This window comes from Hyposmocoma kahamanoa, unplaced genomic scaffold (genome assembly GCF_003589595.1).
Source record: "Hyposmocoma kahamanoa isolate Upper Pololo Valley unplaced genomic scaffold, ASM358959v1 64, whole genome shotgun sequence".
In the NCBI taxonomy this organism is placed as follows: domain Eukaryota; kingdom Metazoa; phylum Arthropoda; class Insecta; order Lepidoptera; family Cosmopterigidae; genus Hyposmocoma; species Hyposmocoma kahamanoa.
Window position 1 is genome coordinate 17,833,532 of NW_020653852.1, and position 20,916 is coordinate 17,854,447.

At 36.5% G+C, this 20,916-nt stretch overlaps 1 protein-coding gene across 2 annotated transcripts in view; it reads right to left on the reverse strand.

Annotated features, from left to right (window-relative positions):
• The window catches only part of LOC113230720 (receptor-type tyrosine-protein phosphatase kappa), a 282,010-nt gene that overhangs the window by 78,244 nt on the left and 182,850 nt on the right, over positions 1–20,916 (reverse strand). For both annotated transcript variants that reach the window (XM_026464784.1, XM_026464783.1), the window contains one exon: positions 2,845–2,963. In XM_026464784.1, coding sequence (XP_026320569.1) covers positions 2,845–2,963 — 119 coding nt within the window. The remainder of the gene's footprint in view (positions 1–2,844; positions 2,964–20,916) is intronic.

Genomic DNA, 20,916 nt, shown 5'->3' on the forward strand with positions numbered 1-20,916 from the left:
ACACACACACACACACACACACACACACACACACACAGCACCTCATTCAAATGTTAGCACTACATAAATGTTGTAAATTATCATAGGGTATCTAAAAACCACATTTTTTTCATAATTTAAAGCTTAGTTATAACTTTTAAAAATTCTTTTGACCCGTCTGGATTCGAACCAGCATCTTTCAGCAAACCGTGCTAGACACTATGCCAACTAAGCCACAGAGGTCATTAAAAACCAACAAGAAAGATCTGAAATAATCACATAGAGAAATTAGTAAGGTCCGCTGGTTCGTTCCGTGGCCTAGTGGCCTATATTTAACACAATTTAATGCACATAGGACATTTAACACCATTCTCATTGCATATTACTGGGTCTTAAGAGGCTATAGTAAATGAGCAACTCACTAATTTTTTCTTCGACTGTACGTAGAGAAAATGTTTCAACGTTTCATCAGCGTGAATCACATCGAGCAGTAAATTTCGGCGAGGGCCAGCCTCGCGTTTACGGTTTGACCTCTTGTTTACGACGCAATCACAGTTAAACGAAATTGCCGAAAAAACACGTCGGTGAAATAAAGGTCTATCGGTAACATTGTTGACGTGAAGTTACTATTATGATTTATTGGTTTTGGTCTTGTTTCGTTACACCCTTAAGTTTATTTAATATTTTCAGTTGTATGGGTAGAGTCACCAATGATAACGTATTGTAGAGGATGCAGAAAATCTTGGAGCTCCTAAAAACAGTTAAAAGGAGGAAACTGCAGTACTATGGACATACCATGCGGAGTAAAAAAATACTCTCTACTGCTTTAATTCATTCTATAACGAAAAATACAGGGCCGCAGAAGCGTGGTCGTAGATAATTGTATTTTTTGTATAAAAAAAAACTGAGCTCAAAAGTTTGTGGAATTATATCTATTTGCCAAGTTTTATTGAAATCGGTTACCGAAAAGTGCGCGAAACCGGATTCATCCCCTACTACTACGACTACATCCCCTAGGGGGTGAATGTTTTCTTCAAATTTAAATGGGACCAATAATGAGGTACCCTCTTTCCAATAAAAATACAATAATCGAAATCGGTTCACAAATAGAGTCATCGCGTAACATACACAAAAAAAAATACAAGTTGAATTATTTTCAAAAACCACATGGTTTCACTATCTTGCAGAGTGGTTCAACAAGAGTACCACAAAACTGCTCCGAGTCGCAACTTCACGGACCCAAGTAGCAAGTATACTTATAGGCGACGTCCGGTAGGAGATGGCATCCCAAGGAGAATTATAGTGGTATAGCGATTTGTACGGCTCTGGATGAGGAGGTCCCTGGTTCAATTTTCGAAAAAACAGAGATTCAATAGTCCCGTCTTTTTTACTCCATCTTCAAATTTTGCAAAAAAGTGTTGCCCGTTTGCAAGCAGTGAGTGACGGCAGTCGATAATCATTCTATCGACTATCTATTGAATCCTGGTTCCGCTTATGTAATAAATAGAAGAACTTGTTTCTATTGACTCATCATCGGCCAACTGCAGGACATAGTTCATTTGAATTGTCAATTTGTGAGTTCATATATACATACACTTCATTTAGAACTGTATGTATTTAAAATAAAAAGGGGAGACATGTTTTAAAGGTTGCCATTTTTATTCAATATAAATAATCAAATTCGCCTGTTTACTAAAATGTAAATGAATAAAAATTTCAATATTAGTGGGCCAACTGTCAAAATAGGAATAACGAAAGCAATAACACAATTGGAAATCATTAGAACGTTGTAGCATTCACAATTCAGACATGGCAAAATTTTACCTCATTTTAGAATACATCGTTAAAACTGTCGACAACAATTAACATGACTATTAAAAATTTTATGAAAACTGACAACACTGCAAATGTTATTTTAATCCGCCTTTAAAAAAGAAAAACTGATTGACTGAAAAGAAAGACTGACTATAAAATGATTTTGGTTTCAGTGTTCTGAGTAGTACAACAGAGTGAACTCCGTTGCTATGGTACCCATATATATAGGAAATTTTCTAGTTTGAGATTAAGTAATTTTTGTAGATTTCGGGCACATTTTCTCTGAACTTCGATCTCCTTTTGAGAACTATGTGAATTTCCTTACAAGATTACTTCTTTTGAGGTACCTATTTGTAATGATATCGTTGACATCTGTACCTATAATGAAATTTCACCCGAAACAAAACCGCGTGTTTATGGGTCGATGCCCCCTGACCCCTAGTCGACTTTTTTGATTCTGAGAGCCTTCTTGCGCTTTTGAATATTGACAGAAAAGTGTAAACAAATTATAACTTTTTGGTGGAAATTTATATTTAATTAAGTACTATAATTCAAGATCAAATTGGCTTAAAAATGTCTACGATGCATTGAGGAAGTCATATAAGTGCTTCTTCCACGAGTTTACTGTGACAGTTGTCGCTATTGACCACGTAAATTACTCCAATATACTGCATGGCAAAATATACAGCGCCCCTATCGGTCAGAAGAAAAAACAACATTTTATATTGAAATATTTTACGCGGTCGTGATAATTATCACTGTAATCTCGTGGTAGAGGCACAGAATGAATTTTACGGCTTACAAGTTAAAGATCGAATTTGTTTAACACTTTTCTTCACACTGATTTACTCAGAACCAAATAGTCGATCAGGTATCTTAGGTTATTGATTGTACACTGAAATGCCCGAAAATTCGTGCGTTCAAGCGTGGTACGACCTACAATAGATATGGAAACCGTAAGTAAGTCGAGTAGTTGCTGAGTTTTGGCATTATTCCGCCGCTATGTACTTGTAATTCTTTAGTGCATTCATCTATATACAAGTAAATTACCTGAAACTCCAGTTTGTAGAGCACGGGGAACTTTCGTCGCTGCTCGCACAGTTTCGGGAAGTTCTTAAGTTCGACAGGCCGGTCGGGGATCGTTTCCGATATCGAACCGTTCTCGTCGGCTGTGAAGGAAAACGTGCATGTTAATTATATAATATTGCTTAGGATATGGTATGTCATGGTATAGTATGGTATGGTATGGTACGGTATGGGTAACCTATCAACAAAGTCGAAAATGTTTTTGTCCGAAATAACGTTTGTTCGAATTTTCGTTACACCGAAAACTGAATTATACCGAAACAGTTGTTCTTTCAGGATATGTTGAATGTTTATCGCAAAGACACGATTAGGTTCGATTAGGTTAGGTTGAGTTCCCCGGAGTATCACGAGTGCGGCGCTGCTACAGACTCGGCGAGGCACACCTTGGAGGTGTGCCCGACCTGGAGCCAGCAGCGCCGGGATCTCGTAGAGGTGGTGGGACGAGACCTCTCACTGCCCAGCATAGTTAGAGCCATGCTGGGAAGCGAGAGGTCATGGCAGGCGATGGTCTCCTTCTGCGAGGACGTGATGTCGCAGAAGGAGACAGCCGAACGGGTCCGCGAAGACAGCGCCCTCTCGGACCCCATTCGGCGTCGGCGGAGAGGACGCACGCGACGGCTCTTCGCCGACCGCCTGCGTCCCATCAGCGGAGGCCAGCAGGGTGCGGGGTTGGGAGACCCTGCCCCTGCATTGCACAGGCCTCCGCCGCCGGTAGATGCCCCAAATGTTCCGGGGCATCTCCGTGCAGGTCGCCCCCCATGATTAAGGGGGCGATGGTGTAGGGGTCCGCCGAAAGGCGGACCAGCACCACCGGAGTCGCGGTAGCATCTGAAAGGGACCCCGCGGCTCCGGCGCCAGGTGCGCGCAGGAACATCGTGAGGTTTTTAGTGGGTATGCTCTTGGGGATCGACATAGTCCCCAGGAGAGAGTCCCACATACCCCCGCCGTCTCCCAGCGGCGGGGAATGCGTAACGCATTTTCCTCACGGTAATAAAAAAAAAAAAAAGGTTAGGTTAAGTTAGGTTTAAAAGAAAAAAACATTTTCCTCTCCAAAATTACTTTCGAGGTTATGAAATTTCGACCAAACGTTATTTCTGGAAAATGTCATTTCGGACTCCTGATAGGTAACCTATGGTATGGTATAGTATGGCATGGTATGGTATAGTTTGGCTTTTCTAGGAACCTCAGCATTCTTTTGGGTTTCGTGAAGACTTTGGTGAGCGATCTTCGCACGCATGGGTTATTTCTGATGATGAATGGTAAATGCGTTTTTGTTAGAATGCATAATTAATTAAGTGTATAGAAGAGACCCTGACTGACCCTCCCTATCAACCTCTTGGTTAAGCGAGAAGAGACTACAATCTGTGCGAGCAAGTCCGCACAGGGACCTTTCCAGTGAGGTCCAGGGAACCCCAGATCAGCCCTTTTGCATGAACTTCATCCGGTCCTCAAAAGGCTAGTGCTTTGGTCCCGGCTGCACGTACAGCACCATATTTTCCAATAGGTACCGGAGATAGGCACGCTCACTTTCAATTGCGGTCTGTACAACTAACGGTTGCCATCGCTAGGAGATAGGAGTAAGCAGTGTTGCTGCAAAAAATAGTTTTTCAATTTGTTTGCAGTGCCACTAAAAGCTTTGAACTGCAAAAGTCTAAGGGGAACTGCCACTGCGCCCGTCACTCTGAGATATTAAGTTGATAAGTGCCATCTATCTGTAGTTTGACCAGCATCCTTTACCTTTGGTGGCAGTACTTTCCTGAACGATCTCTTTCACAAGGACCTCTACTGTTGTTAAATAGTTTTATACTAGCATAGCGATAGAGCTAAACTAGTAACTCCTTAACATCACTCTCATATAAAATCGAAAATATCTACTAAATCTACTAAACTTACTACTACTAAGTCTACAAAATCTGACTAATGACACTGGTACTCACTACTAGGAAAAAGGAACCTAAGCACGCGCTCAGACAGGTGAAAATAACGTTGCCCGGATTGTAATGTAAATGAAAGACTTGTCTGAGCGCTTGCACCGCCGGCGGTACACTCAGCGGTAGGTACTCGTAACCTCTCGCGTAACCTCGAGAGAGCGACGGACCCTGCGTAAATCGTTTAGTGATAAGAATTATATCTCATGACTATAAAGACAAAGACGTAGTAAAAGTAGAGTTTATTCACTTAAAAATCTTGATTAAAACTTTGAAAATTCCCAGATTCATGAAATCCCTACACTAACTGAGAAAGACTAGAAAGCTAAATAATCTTTAAATCAATTCGATTAAATCTGCTTTCAAATAAAAAAAACGGTTTTAAATCAGTTAATACATTTAATAGCTGTGATCTTTCGAGCAGACATACAGACAAGGGTTTTGAACTCATAACTCCCCTGTTTTACGTCAAGGGATAAAACTAGCGGTTTGGTTTAGAATTGTCTGTTTACTTTAAGTGTGAAATAGATAGCAAGGATAGAATCGGCCCTGAGGGAAAACAGCAACATACGGCAGAACGTAAAATTTATGACCCTCGAGGTAGTAAAGATAGATTTAAAGTTTTAGTAAAATATATTATCTCATCGCCCCGGAGTGTCTTTGACAAATGAGTTTAAAGAAATTAACATTTTCGTCACAGCGCTAGGATGAAAATGTAAAAAATAATAGTAGCTTTTTAATTAAAAATAGTGACACACATAACAATTAGTAAGTGATATAAAAACAAACTGTTTGTAGTGTGTATCTAGAATATACTCGTATACTTTGTACTCCTTATATAATAGTTTTTCACCAATAAAGAGTCAGTATGTAAACAGCTCTCGCTCGTTTTCAATCGTCTCCCAACGCCACACACCTTATGGCGACCCTGCCTCGTCGGACTACAGGTGTCATGTAGCACGCGTCGCGAGTAATGTGAAACGATCAAAAGTTTAAAAGTTCCATCAAGCTAAATAATTCAAAATTTTGTAATAAAATAGAAAGACACACAAAAGGAAGGATGTGTAGATCATCAAATCCAGCGCCGCCGCCCAGCAACAGCGAAGAAGGCAAGATATACACGGCTCAAATTGGGTATAACAATAAGCTGGACCAGCATAATACCCTGGTCATTACAAATTTGGGACAAATAAACCTGTATTTGGGAATATTTCTGGTCATAGTTGGCATCGTCGTAATGTGTGCTTTGTTGAGATACTTTAATTTGTGTATCAATAAACGCATTGAGCGTGGAGCTGAAGCGATGATGGTGAGGATGAGAACCACAGGAGCCGGAGGAGCCAACTAAGTGGAAAAAAAGGAAAAAGTTCGTTTTGGTGATAGGAAAGTACAAAGTATACGAGTATATTCTAGATACACACTACACGCACACGCGTAACATTAATGCAGCGATGTAAACGTGCGACTACATAGTTGCACTTTGCATGCAATCACGCGTTTGCAGCGACGCAATCGCCTATAAATCGCAAGTGTAGCATGCAATCGTGCGTTTAAAAGTCGCCGTCGTCTTTTATGATACCAAGTAGCGGAACGAATAAATTGTACGCCTGGTGGTAAGGGACACGCCTATACATAGCAGCTGCTGTACCACTCAGAGATTGAAATCGGAAAGATCTGTGGGACACTGCCACTGCGCAAGTCACAAGTAATTTCACCAGCACTCTTATTATTTATTTAAGTTTATTAAACTACAGTGAAACAAAAACATTATACTGAATGTTATTTACTTAATATACAACTACTGCGTACTTGGATGACAAAAACCCATGGTTATTTCGATTGTAAATATTTGAAATAAATATTGTAAATGATAAATGAGTACAAATGTTATATATACCTATATTTCGTTGCAATTTTTAATTTTATTGAATGTTTTGCTTTTTTGACATTGATATTTAATTATTTTTGTTAAATTACTCCACTACTAAGTTTCTAATAATTTTACTAATACAAAAATGGAACATTTACAAAAAAATCCTTCAATCCGGCTGGACTGAACCCCGACTGAACTTTTCATTAATAATTTTCATTAATAAAGCCAATCTTTGCATTAATAAGTTAACCCGTAGTGTCTTACTCATTTTTCTCAAGGGAATCTGCTTAACGAATAAGTAGTAGACTTTAATCAAAGTGATGATTTTAAGTGTAATTTATTTACTTATGAAATAAAGATACTTATAAATTTGTATCAAAACAAGTAGTGTTACAATTATGACATGGCAGACTATATTTAAATGTATCGATGTACCATGGCTATAAACTAAAAGGGCTTACAGAAACAGGGCCATCTGTTAAGGAAAATAAAGCCATAGAGTCTGTACCATATACGTACATATGCCAATATGTACGCTTTTATAGCATGTTGTAACAATAAGCATTGTGGCTAAAATATTCGTACAGGTATACCTAGAGATGGGAAGAAAGTGTTATGCTTTTTTAAAAAAGCGTGATTTTTAAACGCTTTTTAGTTTGAAGCTAACAAAACCGTTTAGAAAACGTTTAAACACTTAGACTTTTAAAAAAGCTTGCAACGTTTGTGTTGATAGCGAAATGCAGGAGTAGACCACTAAGTAAGTTTTTTTGTAAAAAACGAGTTTTTTTTTATTTATGACATAACATTATCGTATTAACATTTTGTTCATTGGCGTTTAAAAGCGTTCAAAAACATAAGTTTTTTAACTTTTGTAGTTTAACTGTGTAGTAAACTGCTTATTTTGTTAACGTTAAAAAGTACGTTTAAAAAGCGTGCTTGTAAAAGCGCTTTTCAACGCTTTTTAGTTTGACGCTTAAAAAGTCGTTTAGAAAAACGTTTGAGCGCATAGACTTTATGTTTAAAAAAGCTTGAAACGTCATGTTGAATTAATTTGTTTAGGAAACATAGATTGCGCTATTTGAAATTTAGGCACGTTGTAAAAAATCAAATTGTTGAGTCTATAGAACTGACCAGTGATGACGCTTACGCTTAAAATGAAAAGCGTGCTTATGCGCTTATTTTAAAAAGCAGACTTTTTAAGTGCTTTTCGTTTAAGCACCCACCTCTAGATATACCTCCAACGAGCGACCCAATACTCGTAACAATGAGATTTTATTTATTATCGCACACTCAACATTAAAATGACCAAGTTAGAAAAGTAACATTTTTGAAAAAAAAATACGAAACCTTTGATACCTTATTTGAATAAAAAAGAACTAAAAAACTAGTGAAAACAGAGTAGAATAGAAAACCTTTTATTCATAGTTAGTAATGTGAACATTACTGCTTTCCGGTTCTGAAGGTTAAGGGTGCTGGTGAAATTACAGGCACATGGGACTTGCAAACTTATGTTTCAGTGTGACAAGCGCAGTGGCAGTGCCCCTAAGATCTTTGCAATTTAAAACTCTAGTGGCATTGCAACTGTTATGGACAGGCGTGTCACTTACCACCAGGTGCACGACTTGTTCGTCCTGTCACTGGAGTGTAAGGTTTTTCAGACAAATGCAATTTTATAGTATACAACTTTATATTATAATTTGTCAATAACAGTTGCGTTCTTGACTAACGTTCCGATATTGAAATCGATAAGTGGCGTGGTTGTCTTTGTTTCGGAATAGGGGCAAATGCTTTAAATGCGGTTGTAACGGAAAAATCCAGTCAGTTATTTTGCGTCTTGTTTATTATATTATATTCTAAGGCATTATGTAAGATTTACCGAACAATAAATATTTAAAAGTATCCAATGTTCTTCTTTTTAAAAAAAAACTTCCGTCGCGTCCTCGTACATTCCTGCGTTGACAGGGTCCAAACAACTAAAGCATTTTGTACCTTATTACAATTAAATTGCATAAAATACACACTGCTAAATTTATAGTCCTTTGTCTTTCTGTCCGACAGGTTTGTGCTGTCCCTAAGAGGTGGTCAATAAATAAATATAATAAAACAAATATCGCACTTCTATTGTAAAAGTTGTTCTTCTATTGTAAAAGAGTTGGTGTAACTCAAAATTTGCGAAATTTAAGATCATACTATTGCTGAACCTAAAATTTGAATCGCTATACGTCAATATAAATGTCGTTAGAATGTTATGACAAAAATTAAAAGATATCTACTTAACTCAAAACGAGACAAACTTTTCGTGAGCTAGTTCTGGACAAATTAATCCTCGCTCAAAAATATAAAATAATTGTTTCCCTTTTATATTTTAATATAATTTGGCAAGTAGGAAATTGTTTAGATTTTAACTTACAACATAAACTTAAATTTTTATTCATATGTATTCAATTAATTTTTATATGAAACTACTCCATTGATTTGTTATAATTATTAATTAGTACAAATAACTGAGCTGATCTGAGAAACTGTAAAGGTATCTAACTTGGTGACGAAATACTTAAGATTTCTCATAGATGGCGCTACGGCTAAAAAGTCGTTGAAAAAACCAAATACAAAGACACGACAACAATCATATAGAAAAATTCTGCTAGTTCGTTCCGTAGCTTAGTTGGTGTAGCGTCTAACACGGTATGACGTCGGTTCGAATCCGGCCGGATCGAAGGAATTTTTTCTGAGTGTTCGATTTTTGTATTAATAATTATAACATAAACTTTAATAATCTTTTACGGGAAGTGAGTAATTAATTATTCAAAGATTCTGAAAAATACGCTTTTTGAGTTAATACACTATTATATTAACAGTGCGATGTGGATATAAAATGGATATGCAGGCAAGTGTAGTTGGTAAGATATAATTTTGCATCTCAAATTCTGTACTGTGATTATCACAATCAGAACTGTTTTTGGTTTTCTAACAAAGTCGCTGTAAGGCGTTTTTTGAAAACAGGCTTGATCTAAAAGTAGACCCAACGTCGTTGTCGCCAAATGCACAAATGAAACCAAATCAAAATAATCTTTATTTGTTATGTAAGCATTATTACCATTGACTTACAAATAAATGGACGACGGGTCTAATACAAAAACCACGAAAAAAATGTCCCAAGTCAACCTATTCGAAATTTAAATTGTAATGTCATCGCAGTATCGCGCTGTCAGTCGAACAAATGAAGACTAAAGCGGAGTGTCGCGCTCTGTATACGATTTTAGCGCCTTACAAGTGCGGACACTTTTTAGCGCGGACCCGACGTCCATATAATTGTAAGTCAATGATTATTACACTTGAAATCGTCACGATGATTAAACTCTACCGCTCATTCGTAAGGCAGATTCCCCTGCGAAAAATGAGCAAGAAACTGTAGGGGTTGCTCTTTGTAAATAACATTTGTACACATTCAACATTTACAATATTTTTTTCTGTTTTCAAACATCAGAGATCGAGACTTCCTACACTTATAAACATAATTTTGCATACTAATTTAAAAGTAAAAGATAGTAAACAATAATGTTTTCTCAAACATGCTCGGAAATGTTTGCATTACTTCATTTACTTACAAATAAATGGACGACGGGTCTAATACAAAAACTACGAAAAAAATGTCCCAAGTCAACCTATTTAAACGTAGTGACATGTAAAGGAATATGAAAAAGCTAAAACGTTGAATTTAAACTGTAATGTCATCGCAGTAAGCGTGAATGACGCTCTGTATACGATTTTAACGCCCTATAAGTTCGGACACTTTTTAGCGCGGACCCGACGTCCATATAATTGTAAGTCAATGCATTACTTTCAAAAAACGAACACGGAAAGTTTGTCATTTATGGACCGTGCGACTTCTTCCCAGGCAAGGACTGCAAAGTCAGTGTGAAAATCCATTACTGTCCTCTTCTCTAAACTTTTAAATCTACCTACTAATAATGAACTATATAAACAGGCAAAAGAAAAACTCATACAGCCTATTGCATATATATACATCTAATAGCTAATGTACAGTCGTTAATTTCTAGACGTCAATTCCCAGACAGTATAATTTTATATAATTTTATACAAGCTCGTTTCCAATGACATTGATTCAGCAGAAGTTTTAGAGAAAAAACTCGTTTAATGTACCTTGTATGTCCTCACGTTTAAAAAGGACTTTTTATGTTTCAAATTGTCGAACAAATTATACAAAAAAATACCTTTCTCAGACGATCGTGTAGTTTTTATGATAAGTGTCTTCATGATGTTGAAATGTTTGTAAATTCCTTAAACATTTTTAAGAAAAAAAGGGGGAAACTAACATTGTAGTGGTTCTAATGTACATTTTTATTATATTATTATGTTGGATCTGTAATGTGAATAGTTTGGTTGTATATCGGTAAATATTTTGTATCCGTCACATATTTGCGCAATTTATGTTATTATTATGTAGGGTACTGTAGGTATATGCTTTTACAGTTCCGTTACACTGCACTAGACGGCACAATAATCTTAAGAGAATTTACTTAAAGCTGGAAATCCTATAAATATCAATGAGAGTTTTGATGCACGATTTTGTTCTATACAACGTAACCACATAACAATGACTACAAAGAAACGCCCACAGGATGTGTGCATTTTTTATTTGTTTTTTCATGTCGTTTAATATACGCTATGACGTTTTAGGTGACATTCTAGTTATATTGTTGTTTTATAATATCTAGTAACTGGACGAACAAATCGTGCGCCTGATGGTAAGCTACACGTCTGTCCATAACAGTTGCAGATCTTTGCGATTTAAAGCTCTGAGTGGCATTGCCACTGCGCTCGTCACCTTGAGATGTAAGTTGACAAGTCCCATGTGCCTGTAATTTTACCAGCACCCTTACTGTTCAAAACTGGAACATAGTAATGCTGACATTACTGCTTAGCAGTCCCTGGACGAAATCTTTCACTATGAACTCGACTGCTACTATACAATATGAACAATAATTAATTTCTACATTGCTTCAGTAAGACAGCGTTATATTGGCAACTTAAATATCTAAATTTTTAAGCAATTTAAACTTATGCCTACTAAGATAATGTTCGAAAAGAATTGGCAAATCCATTAAAGATTTAACGAATAATGAAGTGAAATAATGGAATCATTAACTTAAGCGTTTCAGCATGGTCTGATAGAATTCATTGATGCTCATAGTGTGTAGACAGGTTACAAAGTTCTGTTGATTGGAGTCAACGGATTAGTTTCAACTTTGTATTTCTTAGTCTTTCATACGTTCCTTTGTTATTGGCCCATGGCTGCAAGACTTATTCCTTCGGAGATGTAACGTCTTTCAAACTGACTATGTAAAAAACCAATAAGATGATTAGAAAGAGAGTTCAGCAAGAAAGTGCGCTGTCAAACTTTTCTTGAAGGAAGACGACGAGCTAGACTGGATATGGAAAGGGAGTTTGTTCCACAACTGAGCTGCACGAGAAGAACTGGAGTTAAAAAGAAATTTGATATCCCAACTATATTATTATTAAATTATTAGTATTATATTGCACCATAGTCTATCATGCTCTCGTCATCTCCAAACAAATTACCTAAATAGATTTTAAGAACTTCTACAAAAAAAGAATAAGCTTAACTTTTTTTAAGAATTAAGGCAGCTAATTTCACATTTTATTAAAAAATGTTATGTAATAAAAAGTTACCGACACGTGTTTTAGAATGCAAAAATGAGGTGGACTTAAGAAGTATGGAATCTGTTTTTTTAAACAAAATATAGTCAAAGCAAAATTCAAAAGTTTGGTCCCCGAAAAGTGAAAAATATAGTCGAGTAAATAACTTATATAAAAAGAATATTCTGACTTTACAGTATTCCTTCGGAGACTCTAATGTCTTTGTAAGTGACGCAAAATCTTTAAGCAAGGTAATTTATCTATTTAAGCTCTAGTTGGAAACTGAGACCTTATGTAGGACTTATGAGTTTGGGCTTGATTTCTTGTGGAAATAATATCGGAAACAAATTTTTCCGAACCAGTTATGGTCTATGTCCTATGTAGTGACCATGAATTTTGTTATCCTGATAGTGAACTAAGAAATCTTGGTTTAAGATCAGATAATTAGTGGAGTTTATGACATATTTATTGCTATCTCTAGGGACATCTTGGGTCAAAACGACGCGATCCTTTAAAATGAATTATTGGCCCATAGCTGCAACACGTACAAAGCTTTATTTTGAAAATACCAAAGTTTATTTTATATTTCTTCTTTCATCTTTTTTATATTTCTAAAGAAAGGATTTTCTACGGTACGAGATTTGACGAGCTTGTGTGGGGTTAGTTGGTCTTCAAGAATTTTGTCATTATTTGTAAGGAATTCATTTGCTGCGTATGCAGTAATTATTATACTCGGAAGATGCTTATTATTAAAATAAACGTATAATTTCTTTACATTTAATTAATGAAAAATGCGTTAGTAACAACATCTGACAGATCATGTTTGGGCATTGGGAATTATTAGATCTTACTGTCATGATCCACGCCGTGTACGTTAGATGGCGCTATTGTGTTGTTTGTTCATAATAGGGTTCGACATACATGTCTCACTCTATAATTCTACAGCCTGACCCAGTCCATTTTTCAACACTTATCGACAGTCCAAGAATTTCGCAAGTGTGCGCATACGTGGCATATCATAAGAAAGGTCTACGATATCTACTAGTACCCTAACGTCAAGGTAGGTCGATGCATAGTACCGTGCAGTGCCGAACACGCCTCATCTCAATCAATCAATCAAAATTATTTATTGTTCTTTCCACCTTAACATTTCATAGGGTAATTAAAGTAAAGAACATCGCACAGTGAAATTGCGAGGTGGAAGACTGGTGCCTAAATTAGGTTGAACCTGTACTATAGGTCACCAGGTATCCACCACCGGATCCCAATAATACAATATTATGATGTTTTGGAACTACTAAGATGTTAATTGTAAATTGGCGCGATGATATAGAAAATACGCTATTTATTTATTATTTTGAGAATAGGTAGTATGAGAAATAGTTTCAATAGAAAAGTTAGTAAGTGTGATAGGAAATTGATTGTTTGTGAATATTATGAGTGAAAAGTATGTATAATGTGTTAAGAGGGAAGTGTAACTATATGGACAAGGAAACAATTTGTACGGAGGCAAGACGTGTATTATGGGAAAGAGTCCCAAGTAAGTACTGCGTGCGCCTCCCAAGATTAAGCTCGTACACCGAGCTAAATGTAGGAAGGACCATGGGAAGGTGGTGAGTTTGTTCATAATATTGATATTATGTATGATATTGGGCGGTCTCTTGTTACTTTTACTATAAAATAAGCGTGTACACAAGGTATGTTACTTCTTTTTCGTCTGGAATGTACACACCTGACAACAAGTGGTTTAATAGTAACCATAGTCTAAATATTATCAAAAATAATTGTCAATTGTTGAGAACTGCGATCTTTGTATTAATAATTATAACAAACTAGTGGAGTAATTTCAGAAAAAATAATTGAATATCAATTCAATAAATAATTTAAATACAGTGAATAGCGACATCTCTTGCTGGGGCTGGTAGCTCTAAAGGTATCTAACTGGGTAAAGAAATACTTTCATAGATTTCTCATAGATGGCGCTACGGCTAAAACGTCTTTGAAAAACCAAATACAAAGACAGGACAACAAACACATTCGTGAGATCCGCTGGTTTGTTCCATGTCTTAGTTGGTATAGCGTCTAGCACGGTATGCTAGAAGACGAATCCGGTTCTGGTCCGGTTCGAATCCGGTCGGATCAAAGGAATTTTTTCTAAGTGTTCAATATTTGTATTAATAATTATAATTGTTGAGAAATTTATATGAAAAGCGCTCATTTATCAATATCAGCGATCAATTCATATTCCCTGTCCATTTGTACCACCGACCGGCGACGATGCGAATATATTCATCGCGATTCAATAAAATCCAATCAATCAATTTGCAAAGTGCTTTCGACATCACTTTACGCCGATGCATGGTTAATTCTCATAGCTGTGTCAGCCACTGGTTAGGATTATATATTTTTCCGTTTTCGTGTAATCTTTTTCAGTCTTGTTCCATTCGACAATATCTTATGTAGTCTTTATACCATCTCACTAGAGATTAGTGCTTCATGGATGTAGAGGTATATAATAAGTTTATGATAGATTATTAAAAAATAAAACTTTCATAAGCAGACTTTGAATTTTTTATTCCGTACCGGAATAACTATGCATGTGATTTTCTAAATGTTTATATACTAGAAGATAGTGTATTTGTGAAAGTATTTTCATATACATATGTGCAATTAATTTTGCTATATACGTCGGCTGTGAAATTTATTATGCCGGTAAATATTTAGCAGTAATATCCGTAGAATACCACAGATTGTCTGTACAGAGCAAAACTTTTACATTATCTACTTTTAACTTTCATATGTCGCTTATATAAATTAAGAATAGGGTAGGTCACAAAAGTCTTCCTTGGGAAACGCAATATGTTACGTCAATGGTTTTATTAATATACACTTACATTTTAACTCTTTGCTCCTTCTCAGAAATATAGTTTTTGAGACATTCTTACGATTCCGATTTTCTCCAGTTTATGCACGTATTTACGGTGTCAAAGGCTTTTTTTAAACCCAAAACACCAAAAACAAAAACACTGGATGTTGTGTTGGTGATGTATTTAATACATTAATATCTTCTTTGTTGGTTTTCCTTGTCTAAAGCCAAATTATATAGGATAATGTGTTAATATCGTTATGTTGTTTTAGTATTGGATATTATTTTTTTTTTATGTACGTGGGGCGCGCTATAAGTTTCCGGAATGAATAAGAAAAAATACTATACTATACAGAAATGAATTTATTGTTTCTCAAAATATTCTCCGTTAGCGTTAATGCACTTTTTCATACGAATGAACAAATTTTGAAAACATTTATGCCACTCCTCCGTGACAATCTCTGAAACATATTTTTCATACTCTTCGACAGTCTCCTTTTGGAATTTTCGGAAATAAATAAAAGTCACAAGGTGCCAGGTCGGGACTGTACGCGGGATGGCTCATAAGGTCAATATTGTCCACCTTCAAAAATTAATTTGTCTCTCTGGCCGTGTGAGAACTGGCATTATCGTGGAAGACAATACGGCGTTTACGGTTATTTTTAAGGAGTTTGTCAATAACTTCCAGCAAACAAATGGTCATGTACCAATCACTATTCACGTTACAACGATTATCCTAAGCAACGGTAGCCACGTGTCCAGTTTTATTACAAAAAGAAGCAATCATCTTCTTACACTTTACACGTGCTCCACTTTGGTTGGTTTCCCAAAGGCCTACACGCTCGATTATTGCTTTTTTTGGGATGGTAACTATAAATTCACGTATTGTCACCTGTTACTGTATCCCACACCAAATTTGACGCGCCTTCGTTGAATCTGGTAAGCATGGCATTGCACTAAGTGACGAGATCCGCTTTTTGAGCCTCAGTCAAATTGTGTGAGATCCACCGAGAGCACAGTTTTTTCACACCCAAATGGTTGTATAGTATTTAGTATTGATTGTATTTCACTCATGCCTGTGCCTAAAGGTGCCCGAATCTCATGGTATGTCACATGCCTGCCCGTGTTGATCATACGGCGCACAGCATCGATGTTTTTGTTGTGCACAGCAGTGGACGGGCGACCATCACGAAATTCGTGACAGAGATTCACACGATCGCGTTTGATTTCTGAAAACCAACTATAAATAGTCGTCTTGCATGGTGCTTCATCACCAAAAGCAGTTTGAAGCCGAGCGAAGTTCCGCTGAGCTGTTAAATTACACTTAAAGTCGTAGAAAATCATACTACCAATATTTTCACGAGTTAAATCCATGGTGATGTAGACAACCTGTTTCTAAAATGACGCCACAATGTAAAAACAAGTAACAGTTAGATGAAACAAACTGTATTCTACAGCCAAAGAGTTCCATTTTCAAATATTGTAATTACTTTTTAAATATTGTTTATGTAAGTGGTCAGTTCCGGAAACTTATAGTGCATGTAAAAGTTAAAACCGACTGGTCTGTGGTGTTGATAAAGGCCTTTATGTCGCTATCGTATAGTCGGGTAATAATAGAGTTTAACTATGTGGGTTACAATGGGTATTGCTTCCTGGTTTACAAATTATATTTGTTTAGTTAAAATGTTATCCTTCCCTGGGATACTATTTAATTGAGGCTCATTTTCTAGAAGTACAAAGTCACTTATTCGACTCCATTAAATTTGTTGACTAAGGTTTTCATCGATATTCGATCTGTTCTTCCAAATTCTGGGCTTTGATGTTTTGTTTTATTAGAGTATGTTGTTTTGATAGCGTAAATGGATAACATAAATAATTCAGTTTTTGCGTGTATATGACTATTCAGTTTTATGATTGATGTTTACGTTCCTCCTTAATAATTAGTTTGATTATAGAATGAAGTTTTTCTTTATTATTTGTGATATTATTATTACGTAAATTATTGAATAGGTTTTTTTTATAATATCAATTGACGGCACGAATAAGTCGTGCGCCGTGTAGCTACCTACACGCCTGTCCATAACAGTTGCAGTGCTGCTCAGAGGTTTAAACCGCAAGGATCTGATGGACATTGCTACTGCGCCCGTCACCCTGCGACATAAGTTTACAACCCATGTGCCATGTACCATGTACCTGTAATTTCACCACAGTACGGATAACCCGGAAAAAGCATACATACTGGTTACAGTTTAAGTTTTTCAAGAAGTACCGGGAATACCGGGAGTACCGGTACAGAGCTGAGCCCAGCACCGGGAATTAAAATTTTCAGGAATCGGACCGGTTGTGCAAGCCTTAACTGGAAGAAGGTAGTCGTAGGCAACGAAATACGGTATACATAATTATGTTTGTTCTTCAATACCGTGAACACGGAGCCGTTTAGAAAAAGTGCGATGGTCTTAAAATTTTTATCATATATTTAATATTGCGCGGTGTGGTGTGTAATCGGTCTCAGAAAGATTTCCTAAGCAATAAGGCCTAATCGAAATGTAATGTCTGTTGAGAGAATTGCAGAAAAATCTTCAGTCATTGCCCTGTTGTCGCCTCCACAATCACCAAGTGGGCGCGTCATACTTGTCCCAAATATTTCCTATTCCTTCTATGGAAATTGGATACTTCGCGAATACTTAATTTTCTGAACAAAAAATGTTTTTTTTTTCCATTATGTCCTAAATGTTATGTACTTCTCGTTAATAATCCGGGGACCTCGCGTGGCACTTAAGAAAAATCAAAAGCTTACGTGAAGACCCGAAATACACAAGACTGTAATAGGAAATTCTGGAACTTGGTGTTGGATTTCAGATGTAAAAACTCAATGTTGGTTTTATTCTGTAAGGAATATATGAGACTTTAGGAACAATAAAAAAGTTTCTGTAGGTTAAGTGTTCTTCTGTCGGCTATTGCTTTTGATTGATATAAAAATAGAAAAAAAGAAAAACTGGCAAAATTTTGGTGTAAATTTTTGTACCAGCTGCTAAAAATGGGCGTACGTAAATACGAATTTGTGAAATTAATTACAATACGTTTGCTCGTTTGTCTCCTACTTTACACAAAAAATACTGCGAAGGTGTTAGGGTTTGAGAAATGAAGAATCGTATCGTGGTCATATTAAAAAAACTGACCAAGTGCAAAGTATTAAAAATAGAATTTTAAAAATGAATGAAGCTGCATAGCCTTGAACACCGCCGTAAAGTTGCCTGCTTGCCGGTATGTTACAGGTGTTTTTCCGTCTTCCCCTTTCCATCACCGGGGGACTAGGCGTAGGCTTGGGTTCCACCCCTATGTTGTGGATATTCCAAAGATTCGCACTAACCGTTACGCTTCCACGTTTATATGGACGGCTATGGAGTGAATTCCCTGCCTGCAGACTTGTTCCCTGAACGTTATAACTTGGGCTTTTTCAAGGCGAGAATGAATAGGCATTATTTAGGTGTGCATGCTCCATCGTCGACCTCATCGTCATTTTCCATCAGGTGAGATGGAGGTCAAATGTGCATTTATATATTATAGAAAAAAAGAAAAAAAAAAGAATGCTTACTGTAGTGCTTTCTAGTGGAAACACTTTTCGCAGCTATTGTGCATTATAAGCCTCGTAAAAACTAACATTTTCCCATCTATTTACAAAGTTGTTTATAATTACAATGATAAATAAAATTAACTATGGGATGTCGTGAAATTTCCCCACTGTCTCCAAAGAAAACAAAATATTTATTAATAAAATAGTATTTTTTATGATATGAAGTGACGCGACGAACAAGTCGCGCGCCTGGTGGTAAATGACACGCATACCCATAACAATTGCATTGCCATTCAGAGATTTAAATCCCAAAAATCAGAGAAGCACTGTCGCCTGTCACCCTCAGACATAAAGTTGACAAGTTCCATGTACTTGTAATTTCACCAGCACCTTCTTAGCCGGAACGCAGTAACGCTCACATTGGTACTTGGCTGTAGAAACAGGTATGGCGGTAGGACTTCCCTGGACGAACTCTTTTACAAGGAGCATTACCGCTATTAAAACTGAACTAAAATTACATACTTAGCATCGCCTCATAATAGATTTATTATATACATACATACCATCTCAATATTACCTAATATCACCGTACGTACATGACTCACACACCCGTGTCGCCCTGAATTAGCTTAACGCTCAATTATACATCTATTAACCTTAATGCTTCATTCAGTAACGTGCTGTTTTAAGTTCCGCTTTTATTATGTTAAATTTAAATTATCTTTTCTCATTGTTCTCTGCTGTTCTCATCCAACAGTTATGTATAATTTTATAATCCGTCCTATAAGATAGTGTTTATCTAAGACACAATGAAAAATATCTGTGCCAATAGTCGTAAAACTAAAAGCCTAGTGTTCTTAATGAAGAGTCCTTATTTACCACTCGTTTTATGTATTTTCAAGATGACAGGAAAAAAACAAGTTATTATGTCAATGGAATGGTGCTTTATGTAGAGAGATATGGGGTAACTTACGCCCGAATGTTCGGTGACTTAAAGAGGAAAAAGGCTTTTATCGGCCACTCTGGCCTCACGAGGATATAATTTGTCCTCGTGCTTCTAGTAGGAGTAGAGCTCCTTGTGAAAGAGTTCGTCCAGGGTACTGCCATCTTACCTATTTCTGCTGCCAAGCAGTAATGTGCTCCGGTTTTGAAGGGTAAGAGTGCTGGTGAAATTACAGGCACATGGGACTTGTCAACTTATGTCTCAGGGTGTCGGGCGCAGTAACAGATCTTTGCCCCTAAAATCTTTACGGTTTAAAGCTCTGAGTGGCACTGTTACTGTAATGGACAGGCATGTAGCTTACCATCAGGCGCACGACTTGTTCGTCCCGTCACTTGATGTAATAAAAAAAGAATGTTTCTACCAGTGGTAACGCCGAGTAGGCGCATGTGAAAACGTTAGTTCATATTTTGAAGCTATCATAGTTTACTCTACGACTTTATCATTTCATTATCTACTTGTTCAGTTGGCGGTTTAATAATGACGTCAGAGGATTGCAATGGACTCGGTTATTCACTTTGAGCATTAATAATTCGATAACACAAAAGACAAATTACCCTGAAACGAATTTTAAATGTCACGTGGCAAATTCGCAGAGAGAGCACTACGGTTGTTTATTTTCCAAGTCGTTAACGCCCAAAGGCACTTCTTGTCGATGCGCGCTCGTTTATAAAGCGTTCTTCCTTCCGTTTCAAACATGACATCCTTCTAACTCTTCGGATCATGTCATATGATTATAATAATTCTGAATGCATCCAAAACTCGGCTTCACCTTATAAGATGGAAAAAAATAAAGGAAAGGAGCTTCCCTATCTACGTAATAAACGTACCTACGAAAACAAAAATTGTACCACACATATGGCGGATTTAGTGTTGTACCATAATCATAGATAAGTCAATAACGATATGCAAATGTATGGCTTGAATGTTGAAAATTTTTATAGTTTACTGTAATCAAAGTATGATTAATACTAGGCTATTATTACTAGGCAAGTAATGAGCCATTTTAATCAAAATTAAATATACAGTTATTTACCAATAAATGTAACGATGGAATTGCATTATCATGTAATCTAGTTACATTCAAAGTTCTATTAAAATTTGACTCTTCAA